General features: G+C 46.8%; 1 protein-coding gene across 2 annotated transcripts in view; it reads left to right on the forward strand.

The window, feature by feature from the left end:
- The window catches only part of SPTBN2 (spectrin beta, non-erythrocytic 2), a 74141-nt gene that overhangs the window by 507 nt on the left and 60017 nt on the right, over positions 1–13617 (forward strand). Inside the window, exon 1 of one of the 2 annotated variants that reach the window (XM_070951315.1) lies at positions 9139–9420. The exons of the other annotated variant lie outside the window; for it this stretch is intronic. Within the exon in view, the coding sequence (XP_070807416.1) occupies positions 9288–9420 (133 nt within the window). The 5' untranslated portion in view covers positions 9139–9287. Of the gene's footprint in view, positions 1–9138; positions 9421–13617 lie in introns of those variants that run through there. 2 annotated transcript variants of the gene reach the window in all.

Below are 13617 nucleotides of genomic sequence, written 5' to 3' on the forward strand. Positions count from 1 at the left end.
ATGATCCAAACTAGGTAACATCATCAGTGCTAGTACATCGTCCTCCTCCTCCTCCTTCTCCTCAACTCCACTCTCTTCTAGCACTGGGGATGTTACCTAGTTTGGGTCATGAAACTTCTGCAAGAAAAGCAGCCAAGCTCAGAGAGCACCAAGGACCCCATAGTCGTCGTCCTCGTCGTCCTCCTCTTCCTCCTCGTCGTCCTCAACTCCACTCTCTTCTAGCACTGATGATGTTACCTCGTTGGGTAATGAAATATCGGCAAGAAAACAAGCAAGCTTAGAGCGCAACAAGGACCCCTAATTTCTCCTTAGTCCTGATCAGTTTCCATCCACTGCTTCTTGTCCTGCCTTCAGGTGCTTTGGAGAATAGGCTGACCTTTGTAGCAACCCCTCAAATATTGGAATACCACTACTATGCCATCCCTGTTCCTTCTTTTCACTAGACTAGACATATTCAATTCCTGCAACCGTTCTTCATATGTTTTAGCCTCCAGTCCTCTAATCATCTTTGTTGCTCTTCTTTGCACTTTTTCTAGAGTCTCAACCAGTGGTGGATTCCTCCCAGTTCGGCCCGGTTCTCCCGAGTCGGTAGCGGTGACAATATGACGTCACCGAACCGGTTCTGCCCCCCCCCACCCCCTGCGCCCGCCCACCCCCCGTGATATTCTTACCTTTTATTTGGCTCCACCCCCAATCTATTGCTGCCTCCTGAGTCCCAGTTGATGGCTAGAGGGAAAAAAAAACTCTTGCCACGGGGCTTCAAAGGGCCGCCCTACAGCTGATCAGTGTTAAAAGAAAACAAATGAGTAGACTGGTGCCTGCAAAAATACATGAGTAGATCAGTGCCTGCAAAAATACATGAGTAGATCAGTGCCTGCAGAAATAAATGGGTAGATCTGTACAGCTCTGCAAGCAGTTAAAAGCCTGGTAGACCAGTACCTCTGCTAAATCTGAAATAATTGTCACATGACCATCAAGCCACGCCCACAAAATAAGCCACACCCACAGAACCAGTAGTAAAATATATTAGAACCCACCCCTGGTCTCAACAACATTTTTTATAGTGTGGTGACCAAAACTGGATGCAGTATTCCAAGTGTGTGGTCTTACTCTAAGGCCTTATAAAGTGGTACTAACACTTCACGCGACCTTGATTCTATCCCCCTGTTAATGCAGCCTAGGACTGCAAACTTTAGAGCATGTGCAGAGTGTGTGACCTTTCTGCTCCCAGGACTAATCCCTTGATTTTGTAGGCTTGGTATTTTAAAAGAAATTGATTTGGAAAAGTTACAGGGGATGAACGGATGCTTTGCATTCCAGAAGGGTTCATTGCATTAAGCAATTTTCTGCACACTCAGCCAGCTGTGGCTTACTCATTAGCCATGACTCTGTTTCTCCATCCAAGTTTTGTATTATCCACGCCGGGCCCATGTTGCACACTAAACCGTGGCACTTTTGTTGGAAGAGACAATCCGGAGCTAGATGGAGAAATAGATTAATGACGAAACCAAATCGTGCTTGGCTGAGTTCAACTAACATGCTAAGATTAACCCCAAATCTCTGTTACAGCTTAGCATTTAATTTCTGGATTTGCACAGCATTCTTATTGTGGTTACTGAATTACTCTATTTTCTGGTTTATGCTCTACAGTTAACCATAAACTAACCAAAGAGGGTAGGTTCATACAACATGCTAAACCGCAGAAGCTAACCCAGGTTGAAAGTAAGCCAGTTGAACGTGAATGCAGCTTGCTAGTGGCCCAAGTACAGGTAGTCCTCAACTTAGGACCACAATTGAGCTCAAACTTTCTGTTGCTAAGCTAGACATTTGTTAAGTGAGTTTTTGCCCCATTTTACGATCTTTCTTGCCACGGTTGTCAAGTGAATCACTGCACGGGTTAAGTTAGTAATGCAGTTATTTAGTGAATCCGGCTTCCTCGTTGGTTTTCCTCGCCAGGCGGTCACAAAAGGGGGGGGGGAAATCACATGACCTCGGGACCCTGCAGTAACCGTCATAAATATGAGTCAGTTGACCAGTGACCATAGGGATGCCACAACAGTCGTAAGTGTAAACATTGGGCCTAAGCAGGGGTGAAATCCAGCAGGTTCTGACAGGTTCTGGAGAACCGGTAGCGGAAATTTTGAGTAGTTTGGAGAACCGGCAAATGCCACCTCTGGCTGGCCCCAGAGTGGGGTGGGAATGGGGATTTTGCAGTATCCTTCCCCTGGAGTGGGGTGGGAATGGATATTTTGCAGTATCCTTCCCCTGGAGTGGGGAGGGAATGGGGATTTTGCAGTATCCTTCTCCTAGCACGTCCACCAAGCCACACCATGCCCACCAAGCCACGCCCACAGAACCGGTAGTAAAAAAAATTGTATTTCACCACTGGTTCTAAGTCACTTCTTTCCGTGCCGTTGTAACTTCGAAGGGTCCCTGAATGAACTGTTGTCATCTGAGGACTTCCTGTATTAAGGGAAGCCAACCTGTGGGATCCATTTGGCTTTCCTGGATCCAGGGGTGGGATTCAGCCGATTCGGACCGGTTCAGTAGTTCCAGCGATCAGCTGGTCAGCCCTGTCTTGTCCTATATTTCTTTCTTTCTGGCTCAGCTGATTTGCGCAGCACAGCTGATTTGTGCGCCTCTTCTGTTCTACTTACCGGGGCTGCCTGAGAAGGTAAGCAGCTGAGCTTCAAATTGCTGTATTTTGAACGCCGCACGCAAGTGCGTTAGGTGCGCGTGAGCGCAAAGCGTGCATGAAGCGCGCGCTTACAGAACCAGTTGTTAAACTGGTTGCATCCACCCACTGCCTGGATCCATTTGCAATTCTGTTTCTCCTGGATCAGACTTACCTGGGAGAAATGGAGGGCGTATTAATGGGAGTTTGTTCTAGCTGGCTTCAAGAGTCCAGAGCAACAATTTCTCGGTTTTATCTTGTTTTTCGCTGCTGCCCTTTGCTCTCCATTTGGGTGAGCTCGCTGATGGAGTCATCTGTCTCCCTCATTCCTTTCTATTCTGTCTGGAAAGGGGAGATGATCAGGGGTGGGGCTTCAAAAATTTTAGCAAGGGGTTCTCTGCCTGGTTGCTGGGTGGATGTGGCCATGATGGGCGTGGCCTAGTTGGCTTCCTGCACCACGGCAGGGCGGGGCGTTTATGCTTTCCCCGGGCTTTGGAGACTTTCCTCAAGCCTCTGGGAGGGTGGAAACGGCCTCCCCAGGCTCCAGAGGCCCGTTTCCAGCCTTCCCCAACTTCCGGTAGGCCTGCTTTTCACCCTCCCTGAGTCTCTGTGCGCGCCCTGCACTTACCTGCATCCAAAACGGGCCGCATTGGGACTCCTGGGAGGGGAGGGGCAGGGTGGGCGAGGCCAGCCAGGAGTGGGATTTGGGGGTTCTCTGAACTGCACAGAATCTTAGCTAGAGGTTCTCCCAAACCCCTGCAAACTCCCAGCGGCCCACCCCTGGAGATAATTGTTTATTGCCCTAACCTAAGGAGTCCATATAAAAAAGTCTGATCCTACATATCTGAAGAGGCTGGGATTCCTCATATAGGGAGATCTATAGGTGAGCTGGTAGGAAAAGAGATGGAGGTACAGGCTGGCTGGTAAGCGAGACAGTTGTTAAGTGAATTTGGCCCCGTTTTAAAACCCTTCTTGCCACCGTTATTAAGTGAATCTCTGCCAAGGGGATGCTGCAACGGTTGTAAGTGTGAAAAACGGCCACCTTTTTTCCAATGCCGTTGTAACTTCGAACGGTCACTAAACGAACTGTCGAACTCATGGACCGCAAGCTCCAGGAGGAGGTTGGGAAATTGGAGCTGCAAATGGCGTTCTCGTGGGAGTTATGAATGGAGAGGTACTTTAAAGGTCATCTAGCTCAGCTCCCTGCTTGGTGCAGGAGCCCCACTAAGCCAGCTCCAACAAGCCCCTTTACAAGCTCTTTATTTATTTATTGTTTATTAGATTTTAATCGTGCCTTTACTACTTTATAAGTAAGTCAAGGTGATGAACATACGTAATACTCCTTCCTCCTCCCCCGCCCCCAACAACAACAACCCTGTGAGGTGGGTTGGGCTGAGAGAGAGTGACTGGCCCAAAGACACCCAGTTGGCTTTCATGCCTAAGGCAGGACTAGAATTCACCATCTCCTGGTTTCTAGGCTAACATCCTCCCCCTCTGCATCAAACTGGCACCAAACCAAACTGATCTTCAGACAGATGCATTTTTTTGTTCGCACACTATGCTCTTAAGTCATTATTTGGTTAATTTACTTTTAGCTCAGCAGATCCTGACAATCCAGACCTCGTAAAATTGCAAATGATGGTCTATTGCTGAATCTGTTTTGCAAATCCAACCATTTGTGGCTTATTCAGCTGACTGTGGTTAAGCTGTTACGACTGCCTGGTGTGATGTAACGGCTGTTTATTACCTTTCTTATTTCTGTATTTAGGACCCTCCCTGCACAGCATGGGTAGAATGAGAACCAAGAATAAAGCTATCTTTGCTTAAAAGAGGTTGAATTTGGTGCCTGAGGAGACAAGAGATAGAGGGAGGGAGGGAGGAAAGGAAGGAAAGAAGGAAGGAAAAGAAAGGAAAAAAATAGCTCTGCTGCTTGATTTTGAAGGAAAGGCATTCTGTATATGCACCAAAGTCAGGGATGCGGTGGGTCAGTGGCTAAGACGCTGAGCTTGTCGATCAAAAGGTCGGCAGGTTCAGCGGTTTGAATCCTTAGTGCTGCCGCGTACCGGGTGAGCTCCCGTGACTTGTCCCAGCTTCTGCCAACCTTGCAAGTTCGAAAGCAGGTAAAAAATGCAAGTAGAAAAATAGGGACCACCTTTGGTGGGAAGGGAACAGCATTCCATGCGCCTTTGTCGTTGAGTCATGCCGGCCACATGACCACGGAGACGTCTTCGGACAGCGCTGGCTCTTCGGCTTTGAAACGGAGATGAGCACCGCCCCCTAGAGTCGGGAACGACTAGCACTTATGTGCGAGGGGAACCTTTACCTTTACCTTTATATGCACCAAAACGTAGCTGCATATGCTGGGGTGAGAACAGGTTCTGTACGCAACTCTGCATTTACAGGTAGTCCTCGACATACGACCACAACGGAGCCCAAAATTTCTGTCGCTAAGCGAGACATTTGATAAATGACTCCTGCCCCATTTTACGACCTTTCTCGTCTCAGTTGTTAAGTGAATCACTGCAGGTGCTACGTTAGTAACCCGCTGGTTAAGTGAATCTGGCTTCCCCATTGATTTGGCTTGTCAGAAGGTCGCAAAAGGGGAAATCACGTGACCCCCCCCAGGACGCTGCAACCGTCATAAATGTGAGTCAGTTGCCAATTGCCAAGACAGTTGTCTGAAGTTTGATCAGGCGACCATGGGGGGGCAGGGGAAATGCTACAAAGTTCGTAAGTGTGAAAAACTTTTCACACTTTTCTTTAGTGCTGTTGTAACTTCGAACGGTCAACTAACAACAAAGCCAAGGACTACCTGTAGTTAAATTCATTTAACAACAGCCACGGCAGGAAAGCTGCGTAAAACGGAGCGAAATCCACTGCCTCACTTAGCCACAAAAACTTTGGGCTCCCTTGTGGATCGTAAGTCGATTACCTTGTTTTGGTAAGAAAAGATTCACGTCCTTCCCTCGTATCCACAAAAAAAAATAATAAAGCCAGCAAACACAGAAGATGGCCAAGACAGAAGCCAAGGACATCGCGCGACAACCTTGAGACAGGTTCCAAGAGTGGTTTATTGTTCGCAAGCAAACACGGTCTTGTGTAATCTCACCGAGTTGTCCCGGCCGAAGGAAGCCCCAGACCCAGCAACAAGTTCCTCTCTATTGCATCTCTTCTGTAAACGGGGTGGTGGTGGGGGAATGGCGAGGGAAGATTGCGAGAGAGCCAGTCTGGGGAAGGGCAGTAAACAGCCTCTTAATGACAGCTTAGGGATGATAGCCGGCAGGGTGGGGTGTGTGGGCAGGCAGGCAGGAAATACTGGAAGCAGGTGTAGAAGGAAGGGGTAACCTGGCAGTTTGCATCTCTGCATTGCGTGGGGAAGGCACCCATGGAAGCACCAAAAAAATGGATGTTTCTTTTTTTAATTTTTTTTTAAAAAATTATTTTTCAAAAGGAAAAAAATAAAACACATCTTTTCAAAACGAAAGCTTTTGCTCTGGTCACAAATTAATACAAATCCCTAACAAATCTTAGTTTTCAATGAACACAACTTAATATTTTACACAAATATTTCCCTCAACTCGTATCTATTTAACTATGCCATTATCCCCCAAAACCCGTTACTTAAATCTTAAATCCTAAAAATGCAATTATCGTTCCATTTTTCTCTTTCATCATTCATAGATGGATATCTTTTAACAATATAAATCATACAGTTATGATAAATTGCTTAGCACATTGTAAGCCGCCTTGAGTCTCCAGAGAAGGGCGGCATATAAATCTAATAAAAATAATAAATAAATAAACATTCATGAAATATTTAATTCCAACATACTCATTTTAGTTGTACTATTAAACCCAAAATTTTAAAATCTTTATTTCTATTATTAAACCTAACTATTCATTTTATTTTAACGCTCACTTTCAGCATATTCCTCCTCACTTTAATTATCCCACCTCATTTTATTTTTGCTATAAAACCCAGCATTGTTATCTTTATCTTTGTTGTTAAATCAATCATTTTCACTTCTTGGCTGTTAAACACAGCATAACCAAAAAATGGATGTTTGTTATACAGGGATAGGTCCTCGACTTACGACGGCCGCAGTTGAGCCCAGAATTTTGGTTGCTAAGCCAGGCATTTCTTAAGTGGGTTTTGCCCCAGGTTGCTGGGGGGTTCGCAGGGGTTCAGGAGAACCTCTAGCTAAGATTCTCTGCAGAACCCCCAAATCCCACTCTTGGCTGGCCCCTCCCACCCCACCCCGTCCCTCTCAGGAATCCCCACACGGCCTCTTTTGGGTGCAGGTAAGTGCAGGGTGCACGTGGTGCAGGAGGCTGACTAGGCCACACCCACCACGCCCACGCCCACCATGCCCACGCCCATCCAGCAACCAGGCAGAGAACCCCTTGCTAAAATTTTTGAAGCCCACCCCTGCTTCTAGTCCAATCTCCTGCTCAAGTCCAGTGATGGTGAACCTTTTCGGCACCAAGTGCCCAAACCGGAACACACATGTATGTGCACACGCCAGAGTGCCGGAAACCTGAAGACCAGTTAGCCGGTGTGCGCATGCCTGTTTTCAGGCCATTTTTCGGGCTGTTTTTCAGACCAAAAACGGCACAAAAAAACGACCTAAAAACAGCACGAAAAACGACCTAAAAACAGCACAAAAAACGACCTAAAAACAGCGCGAAAAACTGTTTTTTATGCCATTTCCCAGCACCCCGGAACCCGTGAAGTCCAGCTGACATGCCCGGCAGAAACCAGAATAGCAGCTGGCGACGGCACACGTGCCCACAGAGGGGGCTCCGTGTGCCACCTCTGGCATGTGTGCCATAGGTTTGCCATCGCGGCTCTAGTTTATACCATTTCAGAAAAATGGCTGTCTAATCCTTTTGTAAAAACCTCGAGTGATGGAGGCACCCACAACTTCTGGTGGCAAGCCGTTCCACTGATTCATTGTTCTCCCTGTCAGGAGATTCCTCCTTAGTTCCAGGTTAATTCTCTCCTTGATTAGTTTCCATCCGTTGTTTCTTGTCCTGCCTTTTGGTGCTTTGGGGGGGGGGGATAGGTCGACCCCCTCTTCTTGGTGGCAGCCCCCTAGGTATCAGAACACATACTGGAACAAATCACCTCTCATCTCTTGCTCGCTAAACTCCTGGCCTTAAAGATGACTTCCGTGCGATTCAAAAACTTGCATAGGAAAACCGCAGATGGGATTTTTCGGCTCTCCTTGGTTATTGGGAGAAACGGCTCTTTTCTCCCCCCCCCCCACCCAATTCTGGATGATGCTGGGTTGATTTATCTTCAGAAATCAATGTGGAGAAACACTCTCCAGGGGCAGTCATTTTGTCTCTAAAGCCAGGCAAGCTGGGGCTTCATGGTCAGACAAAGGGATGTAAATCTTTCATTGTTTGGGCCCTCGCTGCTGGTTGAGCTCATCTGTTCATGGCCGCCTCTTTGCTTTTCTTTGGGCGATGATGCCTACAAGGTTAATCCAAAGCCACGTTTCTTAAAACAGAAGAGCCATTACGTCCGTCTGCTTCTGAAACATTCGGTACATATTTTTTTTTTTAAAAAAAAATTTATTTATCCTTCGTTCTTAATATTCTATCTAGGACTTCGTGCTTGCTTGCCTCTCGAAATGAGTTATCGTACTATTCACTATCAATTTTACACAGCAAGGGCACTAAGCTCTGGACAGTTGATTATTATGCCCACTTTACAGATAGGGAAAAAAAACACGGCTTTGTTCTGATAAAAAGAGTCAGATCTTACGGATGGATTTATGCATCGTTTTTAAAGCTTGAATTAGCTTTTAAGTTTAGTGGGTTGTTGTTGTTTTTTTTTAAATGGGTCGCCGTGTTGTGCAAATCCAAACCGTTTAGAGTTCGGTGTATGATGCAAATTCAGAAAACGGATGTTCCAGGAAGCACGTGTAAACGGCAAAGTAAAACATGGCTTTAGAGTCAAATACTTTTAAATGTGATGCATCCAAAAACAATAAAAGTCTGTCGTATTAAAGAGGGACCATCATACCCCACCTCAAATCAGGAGTGGAGAAAGGGAGGGAGAGGTTTCAGAAGGATCTCTCTGGAAACTAACCCAGAACTAGGAAAAAACCCACTGCTGGTCATCTTTGCTGTCACTCAGCACTAGTCCTTGAACCCTGGCCTGCAGCTGAGGACAAAACTAAATTTGCAAGTTTCAGACTGCTTAACTGTGCCCCGTGTTTCTGTGTGTGCTCGCCAGCCGAATTTCCCCCTTTCATGTATGCCCAAGCTCAACACACACACACACACACACACACAAAACAAAAAAACACACCCCTCTGCCATTCAGAGCAGCCCAACCTGTTTTTATGTAAATTTCCCCGAGCCTCCCCTTTCCCCTCCCTCCCTGGGAGGGGGTAAGCAAACTCCCTTTGAAGTGTTCCAGTTGTACCAAGGTGCCGCCCGCCTGGAGAGCTTTCCTTTGCTTGCTTCCTTCTACCTGGGCCCAGCTGTGGTTGGCTTGGCAGTTGGTTGGGTAGCCTTCCGCCACCCCTGGGAAGTGGGAAGAGGCGGGCAGGCATTCGGTGCTCCCAACCGGGGAGGAGGAGTACCGTAGCCGGGCACGATGTACCAGACCGAGACAGATTTGATGGAGGTGATCCAGGGACCTTCTCCAACCCCTGAGCTGTCCCCTGCAGCTTTTATCAACTCGGTGCAGTACTCTAACGTCCTGGAAGGCAGGTTCAAGCAACTTCAAGGTAGGGAAGGGGAGAATTGTGGGGGAAGTGGAGGGGTGGGCACATCACGAAGGGGTCATGGCTTCCCCTCGAGGACCCTTAAATCCCCCTTCCCTCTCTGCCTAAGGGGCAGGTTTAGGAAAGACCTTAATCCGTAAGGTGCTGCCAGGAATTAGCTCAACACACACAGGCTGGATTTACAAGGGGCAAAGCCAAATTTGGAGCTTGGGTTTTTGGAGACCTGGGGTGGGTGGGTGGGTGGTCCTGTGCCCCACTTCTGAAGGACAGGAAAGCAAAGAGGATACTGACCATCGCAAGAGAGAGGGACGAGCACCCAGATATGTGGGAGGGTGACTCACAGCTACTATCTCTGTTTCCAGGTTGGCTGTGCCTTACCTTAACCCTGATTCCTTGTCAATCAGTGTGGCAATGAACAGTCATCTTAAATCATCACCTTCGTCTCCTCTTCCCTTGCCTTCATTCACACAGCCACCCTTCTCCCCCTCCTATTCCCCTCATCTAAGCATCCTTTAGGATTGTCCCACTAGGCAACTGATGGGCTACGTGGTCCCTTTGGGAACATGTCCCTTTGGGAAAAACCGGCCAGTTTAAAATTGAGCCTTACGCTTGCCGTCCGCCTTTCCCAGCTGATCATTTAATGTTTGCAGAGATGACACTTGAACTGACCTTGAATGTAAATAGGAAAAACAAAAATGCTTTTAAGACTCTTAAGAACAGGAAAAGCAGCACTCAGAGCAACCCCAGGAGAAAATACGCTTTAAAAACTCACCTCTCCTTTCGTGCAGGAAAACTGGCACGCGCCTAATTTTTTGGAGGAATATTGTCTTATAACAAGGGTCTACAAACTTGGCAACTTTTAAGACTTGTGGGCTTCAACTCCCAGCATTCCCCAGCCAGGAATTCTGGCAGTTGAAGTCCACAAGTCTTAAAAGTTGCCAAGTTTGGAGGACCAAATTTGATCTAAAATCTGGGTGCCACTTATGAAGAACTTTTATCTTACTTTGGTGCTTTCTTGCCTTCTCCAAAAAAAAGAGGACTGGGGTTCCTGCCCTGGATTGCATTCAACTTTTGCCCAAGTCAGCAGCGTCTTTTTCTCCAGTTAATTAAGAGGCAGCATAAAAAAATAGGGCTTTTCAAACTTTTGACAGCCTTTGCAATCCATTTCAGGAAAGGAGAGACTGGGCCGTATTTTATCGGTTAGACTGATAAAAGCCAGCCCTCTTAAAATAAACCCCTTTCACCCCCCCTCCCTTCAGCCCCGATCCTAAACTCTGAACTTTCCTCCCACCGAGATGCCTTTTTGTGATAGGGAGAGGTGGGGTCGGATAATAGCTGTGGGGTTTATGGCAAGCAAGCAAAAAGGCGGTTTTATGCCTTTGCAATTATTGTCTGTTGTATCACAGAGGTTGGGGATTAAGTGCCTGGTGATTCCAGCAGTAGGATGGTAGGGATGAAGGTGTCTCGGGGTGGGCGTGAAGGGGGGGGGAAGCTGCATTGCTTTGGAGTTTTGCCTGGGTGTCGTAAAAAGAGCGGGTGGGTGCTGGAATGGGGAGCCAAGTTAAATTTTAGTATCTGTCTGCGGGTGCCAAGACCTCACCCTGGAACGGAGCAACACCATTCTTAACAAACCCCAAAGATGCTAACAACAAAGAAAATCCGGTTACCTTTTGAAAAAGCACCTTTGGGATCTGCCATGACCTGGATATGACTGAGAATCTCCGTAGACAGCTGTAACAATTGGATTTATTTTCTGTAGGTACAAATAGGGTTTGGTTGTGAGCGTGTGGGCCGGAGAGAGTTTTTTTTTTTTTTACAAGTTTTGCAAGTAGAGGCTGGTGTTTTAACACGGGTTTCTCCCTGGGTACAAGTGGCAGGCGCATTTTATCCATGCACCGAGACCAGAAGGTCATTGAACTGCAAAAAAAAAAAGGGCAGTGGCCCTCCGGCAGATAGGAAACCTGCACAAAATAAGAACCAGCGCTTGCTCCCATTCACAGCCTAATCCCCGACTTCCCCACTCACGGCTGTCTGATGGGAAAGGACCCCAGAGTTCTGGTTAAGCTCCAAATGAATAGAATACAATTTGCTGATCTATTCTAGTTCAGCATTTTCCTTTTATGTCCGGCTCCTGATGGAGAGGGAAAAAGGGGAAGGTGTTTGGGGCTTTGCGTTCTGAGCGTTGCTACATCTTCCCGTCGGATTTAGTGTCTTTTTTGCCAAAGGGTAAACACGGGACGTGCCCAAGGTTAAAAAGCTAGAGAGGCACGGAGGAGGCAGTGCAGCCAGGTAATAATCTCCCTTAAAGATCTCGCTGTATACAGGTACTTCTCGGCTTGCAACAGTTCGCTTAGTGACAATGGCACTGAAAAAAGTGACTTACAACCATTTTTCGCACTTAACAACTGTCGCAGCAGCATTCCCACGGTCATGTCATCAAAATTCAGGCCCTTGGCTCATATTTATGACGGTTGCAGTGTCCTGGGGGGGTTCCGTGATCCCTTTCTGTGACTTTCTGACCAGCCAACTCCCAATAAGGGGAGCCAGATTCACGTAACAAACGTGTGACTAACTTAACAACTGCAGTGATTCGCTTAACAACAACTGGAGCATGAAAGGTTGTAAAATGGGGCAAAACTCACTTAACAATTGTCTCACTTAAGCAACAGAACTTTTGGGCTCGGTAAGTCGAAGGCTGCCTGCCATTTGTTCCGGGATGCAACCAAACTTCTAATTATTATTTTTTTTTTTAAATTAGGCTAGATTAAAATACATGAGATCCTGATCGGTAATGGGATTCCTCTTAATTGGACAAATATTAACTTAAAAGGGGCTTGGGTGTGAAGTTTAGGGGTTGATAGCAACTCCTGTGTGGTCTAGCGTGTTGTGTAATTCAGGCTGTACTACTCAGTTGTGATATTATTTATTTGATGGGGCGTACCATGCTACGCAAGCACAATGACTGTTTTATTAACCTGGCTTTAGAACTGAGTGCATTGCATGCGCCGCCGTTGATGTTAGTTTAGAGACAATCAACCCTTTCTCATTTCCTCTGCTACTTAACCTTAACGAGGAATTAGGAAAGCAAATCTTTAATTCCTGCGAAGGATGTTTTATTCATTTTATTATTACTGACTGGTGCATGTCTCTGTCTGTGCATGCCGTCCAGAGCCAAAGGATCCAGGCGTGAGTGAATTAGGAGTAAAATTTAAAGCCTTTTCATCCCACATCGGCTGATCCCAATCGTGATCCAGCCACTTCTTTTTATGTTGGGAAAAAAATATATATTTTGCCACCTTTCCAAACAAGTTTTTCCAGTATTTAAAAAAAAAAAAAAAAAAGGCAGCCGGCTACATAATTGACGTAAAGGCTGGGTTCACACAACACGTTAACCTTAATATCTGAGCTAGCAAAACCCAGTGGCTATCCTCAGTCCACTGTTTCTAAAACAAAGAAACGCTGGAGGTTTTCAAGAAGAGATTGGACAGCCATATGTCTGGAGTGGTATAGGGCCGTGATGGCGAACCTATGGCACGCATGTCAGAGGTCAGGGGTGGGTTCTAAAATTTTTTACTACCGGTTCTGTGGGCGTGGCTTATTTTGTGGGCGTGGTTTGATGGTCATGTGACAATTCTTTAGGATTTAGTAGAGGTACTGGTCTACCAGGCTTTTAACTGCTTGCAGAGATGTACCGGTCTACCCATTTGTTTTTGGAGGCACCGGTCTACTCATTTGTTTTTGGAGGCACTGGTCTACTCATTTGTTTTTGGAGGCACCACTCTACTCATTTCTTTTTGGAGGGACCGGTCTACTCATTTGTTTTTGGAGGCACCGGTCTACTCATTTGTTTTTGGAGGCACTGGTCTACTACCACACTGCCTTTTAACACTGATCAGCTGTAGGGCGGCCCTTTGAAGCCCAGCGGCAAGAGTTTAAACAGTTTTTTTTTCTTCTAGCCAATCAGCTGGGACTTGGGAGGCAGCAAATAGATTGTGGGCGGGACCAAATAAAAGGTAAAAATAACACGGTGGCGGGCAGCTCCTGAACAAAGAGAACCAGTTCGGTGACGTCATATCGTCACCGCTACCGGCTCGGCGGAACCGGGAGGAACCCACCACTGCCAGAGGTGGCATGCAGAACCCTCTCTGTGGGCAGGCGCCATCGCCAGCTGCTCGTCTCGTTTCTCTGTAGGCACGTATG

The sequence above is a fragment of the Pituophis catenifer genome, unplaced genomic scaffold, assembly GCF_029215685.1.
Source record: "Pituophis catenifer annectens isolate HBS135680 unplaced genomic scaffold, rPitCat1.0.hap2 SCAF_10, whole genome shotgun sequence".
In the NCBI taxonomy this organism is placed as follows: Eukaryota; Metazoa; Chordata; class Lepidosauria; order Squamata; family Colubridae; genus Pituophis; species Pituophis catenifer.